We start from the raw sequence: 7,257 nt of genomic DNA, 5'->3' as shown, positions 1-7,257 counted from the left end.
AGATCGAGGTGCCTAAGTGAAGTCAAACCATTAAACTTTATTTTTTTTTTAAATTTTGAAAAAACAAACTTTTTCTTGCTTGGACAAACGCCAAACGCACTAATCTAAAGTGTATGTGTTCATAGTCCAAGACTCCAAGTATGTCAGCATGGAAAGCTTGTAATCGCAGGAAAATTATTAGGTACTTCCGAAGTACCATAAATGTTTACTCCCTCTTCTCACATAAATGGTGGGTCCCACAATGAATTTTATTAGTGAGATCCACAATTCATGTGAGACGAGAAAGTACGCATTTATAGTACTCCAGGAGTACACAATAATTTCTCGTAATCGCAGTGATGTTACTAATCTTGTAATGTTTGACAAAAGTTTATGTTGATTTATTGAATGCATGGTCTTATTTCTCAAAAAAAAAAGAAAAAGAAAAAGAAAAAGAAATAGTGAATAATTTTCTAAGATCACTCCAATATTAATTAAGGTAGTAGTTATCTATTAGTTAGACTAAAGTACACATTTGGGCTTAAGTTTAAGGTTTTTTATTTATTACCGCGCACCTTTAATGCAGTGGTCAATCTACAAATATAGTCTAATCTAAATGTATATGTGTGTAAAACTTCCCAATAAAGACTTGAACTTTAGGCCTTATCCCCCACACTCCACAATCACTTATATTTATGGAGTGACTATTATGCCAAGGGTGCACGGTAGTATGAGAGACGTCTCTTAATGAACAATACTTATTTGGCCCTTAATGGTCAAAATATTAATAGAAAGTTTGGGTGCATTTCTTTGTGAATTTATAAAGTGCATGCTTGAAATTTCATTTCGCCTTCTTTCTTTCTTTCTTTTTATGTCTGTGCGCAAGAAAAACCCCAGAGCATTAAGCCACAAAACTACGGAACTTTTTTCTTCCTATATTGTCATTTACATTTATACATATTCCTGATGTGCAGGTCAGATGCCATCTTCTTTTTTCCTCTTTGAATTTGTATGCTAAGGTTCATTTTAGTTTTAGATGACAGATCAAGGTGTGTGAGTTTGGATAGTTTACTAATTTGAATAGGGATTGTACCAAAGAGTTCATTCATGCTAAGATCTAAGAATTGCAAGGTTGGGAAGAAGGGATTTGATACAATGGGATCATTGAATTTACAATTCTTCTAATTTGATCTTGTATCCCATGATACAAGTGTTCCGTTAGATTCTTTTTGATCTTATTTGACCTTGTATTTTTATGTTTTTTGTGTTTTTGGAGGAGAGAGACATAAAAGTGGAACAAAATTATATATTTAATCTTGTTCTTAACAAATGTGGGTTACGAAAATCTAACTGGGCCAATCCCAGGTAGGTAAAATATTAAATTTTAAACCATAGGTAGGCAACTTAAATTTTGGCCAAACCATAAGTGGATAAGTTGTAATTTGCCCTTAATAAAATAAAGGAAAATGTTCGGCTCCAACCACCAACAGGAAGATGACATGTGTCTTGGTATGTGCATAAGAATAAATGTTATCTTTCTATTGGTGGTTGGGGCAAAATTTTATCCTAAATTAAATACTTTATGTAGCAATCTTGACTAAACTAATTTCTAAAGAGGCTAAGTATAAGGAGGTTAAAAAAAAGATATTTTTCACAATTAATTGCAGAGATTTTTTTCTTTTTTTTTAATTTTTATAGATGTTATTGTAGAGATTAGGTAGATCTTTTCTGATTGAAAAATAACCCACTTTTGAGTTTTGACCCCAATTACGGCTAATTACCAATTTTAGACAATTTCCACATTTAAGTCTGGTTAATTGATTAGCCAATAGATTAATTGCATGGATATACCCCACAAAATAGAAAGTTCTTTATCTAGGGGCGGCGCTACATTATTCTCAGGGGTTCAAATGAACCCCCTGACTTCAAAAAAATATATAAATATATATATATAATTTTTTTTTTTTTTTGTTAGTTTAATACTATAATTTTTTAAAAAAAAATATTTTTTCATGCCCTAACTTAAATTTTGCATACCTTTATTATAAGTATTTTCAACTCTGAGAATAAAGAGCAAGTGTTCGTAAACTGTAAGTGTCACTATTTTTTATAAATTTATATTATGTGTGTGAGGGTGTCTAATATTGATTGTGTGCATTACTTTTGTTATAATGTTATTTGTGTGAATTATGATGTGTGTGGATGTTTGTGTGTACAATATAAATATAATATAAATTTATATAATTTAATAATTAAGAAATAGAGATGATTTGTTAAATGTGTGTGTATTGTTATCATGTTATGATAACTTTTTGTTATAAAGTTAGTAAAATTTAAGAAAAAAAATCGTAAAATTAGTGATTGTCCAAGCATTTGATTAGTTAAGTAGACACTAGTGTATAATTTTATGTATGAATGAATGTGGTTGTATGCGTCAATAATTAATACAAAACCAATGAGTTTAGTTTAGTCATTTAGTTTAAAATATTTTTATAAAAACAATATCAAATAGATAATAAAAACTGCATAAAAATAAAATGTTAGATAAACTTAACAAAATAAAATGATTGTAGGCTCATACCTATTCACATTGGCAATAGATACTCATAATTCAAAATTTGAATACTTGTAAAAGGAAATTGTAAAACTTCATGTATTAATTTTTTTTTTTTTTTTGTTGGTAACTCAATATATTTAAGTTTTTTTTTATTATTAATATTATTTAATGAATCTCCTAAACAAAATTCCTAGAGCCGCCATTGTCTTTATCCCCTGTACATTTGTTAGAAATCTAGCTAAACCAGCAACTAAACTAGTGGATTTAAAGAAGATACGCAGAAGATGACTTGTGTGACGTGTAGCTTAGGCTCATGGATGTTTTCTACTTCAATTCGTGTAAGTGTAATATTTTATACATGTGTAGATCGCGTGATTCTTTAAGTCCTTGATACACATTAGCGAAAAAACAAAACACACAAAAATAGTCCTGCTGTCAATCTCTAATTGGAAGTTAGTGGGGTTAGTTATTTCCGTTAATACTGTATTTAACGGTTGTTAGATTCGTTTTTCTGTCTTTGCTTAGTCTCTCTTGCTCTGTTTCAAGTGTATGTAGAGCACCTTGATGTATTTTATTCCGGCTAATCAATAAAATTACTCAGCAAGTTTCTTGCACAATAGCTCTTTTAACTACAATTTTTGGTCTATCTATCTCTAATGATAATGACATCTTGCAGACAAGAATTGTTACCATTAGTTGTTGACAATTGGCTTGCAAACAAAGCGCAAACTATAACTAAAACTTTTCCATCTACCCTTTTATATGCCTCAGTTGGAATATAAATGACTAAAACAAAAAGATCACTATTAATCACTTTTTTACTACATTTGAATTATTTATGCATATACCAAAAGCCAATCAAAAATGTACAATCACAATGCCTTTAAATCTGTGTTTCCAGCATCACATTATTAATAATTGTACATAATTAAAGATCTGGTCAGCAGCATAAATTTGACATAATATAGCGTCCCATAAAATTCATATTTTTTCATCTTCTTTCTTGTCCTAGTCAGAGTCAGACTCTGGATGACTCAAGAAAGTGCACTTCAGCTTGATAACACCCGAGAGACCATGTGCATAGATGGTCTAGATTCTGGATTCGCTTGCAAGCATTCAATTGCCAGCTTTATGATGAGTATCAGTTGATTCTCAGCCTGCAGCATGGGAGGTGGAATGCGTAGGTCAAACAAATCTTTAAACAAAATATTCTCCTCCACGGACGAAGCTGATAGAATGGGGGTGATTTCACCAGGATGCCTTCCTTTGATCACTTCAATAGCCAAAACTCCAAAGCTAAACACATCGCATTTCTCAGTTATCTTCATGGTATAAGCAAGCTCTACAAAAAAGCAGAATATTATGCCAATGTATTGATATAATCTATGTTCTATAACAATTGAAGAAAGAAGTATATTACCTGGTGCAGCATATCCATATGTGCAGGCAAATGAAGTCCAATTGGATGAGTCTCGATTAAGAAGCTTAGCTGTGCCAAAGTCTGAAACATGAGCCTCGTAATTTGAATCCAGCAAAACATTTTTGCTTGATATGTCCCTGTGAACAATTGGTGGTGAGCAATCATGGTGCATGTAAGATAGAGCATGAGCCAAACCTTTGATGATATTCATCCTCTTATTCCAATCCAACTCCTTTGCTCCTCCATCACTACTCAAAATTGTGGCCAAGCTACCCCTTTCAAAGTACTCATAAATCAAAATCGAGTGTTGTGATTGTGAACAAAAGCCATACAATTTTACGATGTTTCGGTGGTGTATTTCTGTTAATGCCCTTATCTCATTGAAGAACTCTTTTTGTTGTACAATCTCACCATCACACAAGGATTGGAGTTTCTTTACTGCCACTATGTTTCCTGATGTTAGAGTTGCTTTATACACGGTTCCATGTTTTCCCTTCCCAATACAAAACATATCATCAAAACCCTGTGTTGCTTCAATGATTTCCTTGTGCATTGCTTTTCCATCAAAAGTTGATATCGAAAACACTTTTTCATTGTGTGTGTTACTCATTTGATCTATATGAGGGTCCTTCCTATTTCTTTGCAAAATGAGGAAAACTCCAAGAAACATCAATACAAGTGACAGTGTTCCAAAAAGAGGGAAAATGATTAACAAAAAGATTTTGGGTCCCGTCTTTGAAACTGGTCTTCCTACCACACAGGGTTGCAATCCTGTAACATTTCCACACAACCTTTTATTTCCTCGTAGTGCTTCTACGCAAGCATCTTGAAATGCTTTGGTATTCGGAAGAGGGCCCTCCAACTTATTATAGGATATGTCCACATATGACAAACCATGCATCTCTTCGAAAGCAATTGGAATAAAACCAGAGAGGTTATTGCGGGAGAAATTCAACATCTCCAAGCTTTGAAGATTGCCAATTTGTGAAGGTATCTTTCCTTCGAGCGAGTTATGACTCAAATCTAGCTGGGACAAATGAGCTAAATTACAAATTTCAACTGGTATATCATCGCAAAACTTGTTGTTGCTCATATTCAAATAATTTAGTTTCAAAAAGTTCCCTATAATTCTAGGGAACGAATTGTCAAATCTATTACTGGATAGATCCAGAAACTCAAGATTTGTCAATGATCCAAGCTCTGGAGATATATCACCAGAAAGTTGGTTTCCATTCAACTTCAATTTGAACAAAGAAGTCAACTTCCCAAATTCCTTTGGTAGCTTCCCAACCAACCGATTATAAGAAAGATCAAGTACATGGAGTTGAGTGAAGTTTCCAATTTCAGGTGGTATGCCACCACCAATACCATTCCCAGCAATCAGCAGGGAGCCTAGTTGCGGGCACCTACTCCAACTGTGAGAGATCTCACCAGAAAATCTATTGTAACTTAGATCTATGTATTGCAGGTTTCTATAAACACCAAAATCTTCAGATAAATTCCCAACGAGTTGGTTTTGTTCAAGGCGGACTCTAATTAAACTCATGCAAGTCTTCAAGGTTTTTGGTATTGGACCTATGAGATGGTTGTCATATGCGGAAAAGTTTTGGAGAGATCCACTTTGGCATAAGTTTTGAGGCAAAGAACCATTAAAGTGGTTTGTATTCAACACCAGCGTAGTCAACTTTGTGAGATTTCCTATCTCTTGAGGAATAGGACCACAAAATTGGTTATCATGGAGGAACAGACCTGCTAAGTAACTTAAATTACCCAAGGAAATTGGAACAGTACCACTTAATTGATTGTTGCTGAGATCAAGAGTAGTTATGGACTCTAAGTTTCCTAATTCTTTAGGAACGATGCCAGAAAGTTGATTGTTGTTCAATTCTAAGACAGTTAGGAAGCTGAGAACTCCTAAAGACATGGGAATTGAGCCAGAAAAATTATTTTTCTGCAGGCTTAAAAATTGGAGATACTTCAAATTTCCAATTTCTGGGGGGATGGAGCCGTTGAGGTGATTTTCAAACACTTGCAACAATGTTAGCATTTCAAGGTTTCCAATACTATAAGGAATGGGACCTGTTAAACTATTGTTACTTATATCAAGTTCAAGTAAATTGCTAAGGTTTCCAATTTCTGGTGGAATGGAGGCAGAGAGTAGATTATTATAAAGGGCCAAATAAGCCAAGTTGCTTAAATCGCCCAAAGATGCTGGAATGGAATTCAAAAGCACATTACCATTGAGATACAAGTAAATCAGGTTGCTCAAATGACCTAAAGAAGCAGGAATGGAGCCACGGAGATTGTTGGCAAACAAAGAAAGGGCACTGAGAGACTTTAACTGGCCTATTTCTGGAGGAATCGAGCTATTTAATTGATTTTGAGCTAGGGACAGGAACTCAAGATTGATCAGTAGGCCAATCTGCGGTGGGATTGCCCCCGAAAAGTTATTAAAGGTTAGATCAAGATATTTGAGTTTGGAGAGGTGACTAATTTCAGGAGGGATTGTACCAAATAGCTCGTTCATGCTGAGATCAAGGTATGCAAGACTAGGGAGAGATGAGAATGGAAAATCATGAAGCGTACCTTTCAAGCTAGAGTTCGTCAAGTTTAATGTAGTAACACTTCCTGCTTGGGTGCAAGAAATACCGAACCAACTGCATGGGCTTGGGCTTGAGCTTGAGCTTGAGCTTGTATTTTGATAGCTCAAAGAATTGGTTGCATTATTAGGAAGGAGAGTCCATGAAGGCAGGGGTGACTGTGTCTCATTTTGAAGACTAGCTTTCCAATTGAGTAGAGCATCCATCTCTGCCTCTTCATTCACAGAAAGAGATGCAACATCGAATGAGGAATGTAAGACGGCCAACGCGACCAGAGAAAAAAGGGAAAACGCTTTTTTCAAGTTAGTCAATGCCATGGCTCTTTGTTTTGCAAGGTATGGTTCAGAATTCTATTTAAAATGTCTAAGCTCCCCCGCACTATTTACAGGTCCAATCAGTTTTGACGATGGTGGGTAAGAGAGAAAGGATTTGATACAGATTTCACACGCCAAGTACCATTACACGGAAATTATCCTTACCAATTCGTTTGAAGCTGGCCAAAAAGCTATTCAAAAAGATAAATAAAAAAAATTATATAAAAAAAAAGTCATAAAGTTAGTGTGAAAAGAAAAACCGGTCTATGAATTTGGATTTGTTCTTCACACTGAAAGTATCATTATACGGAAATTATCTTTATTATTTTGTTTCAAAGCTGGTCAAAAAGTAAATTCATAAAAAATAAGCGCTAATCAAAAAGTTAT

General features: G+C 34.2%; 1 protein-coding gene across 1 annotated transcript; it reads right to left on the bottom strand.

The window, feature by feature from the left end:
• Positions 1 to 3,303: 3,303 nt before the first annotated feature.
• Positions 3,304 to 6,873, bottom strand: LOC115961408 (MDIS1-interacting receptor like kinase 2-like). The gene is made up of 2 exons (XM_031080396.1): positions 3,957 to 6,873; positions 3,304 to 3,878 (listed from the first exon to the last, which is right to left on the bottom strand). The coding sequence occupies exons 1-2, from the start codon at positions 6,871 to 6,873 to the stop codon at positions 3,586 to 3,588; spliced, it is 3,210 nt and encodes a 1,069-aa protein (XP_030936256.1). The 3' UTR covers positions 3,304 to 3,585.
• Positions 6,874 to 7,257: the final 384 nt, after the last annotated feature.

This window comes from Quercus lobata, chromosome 9 (genome assembly GCF_001633185.2).
Source record: "Quercus lobata isolate SW786 chromosome 9, ValleyOak3.0 Primary Assembly, whole genome shotgun sequence".
Lineage (NCBI taxonomy): Eukaryota > Viridiplantae > Streptophyta > Magnoliopsida > Fagales > Fagaceae > Quercus > Quercus lobata.
This window is presented reverse-complemented; position numbering and strand designations above follow the sequence as displayed.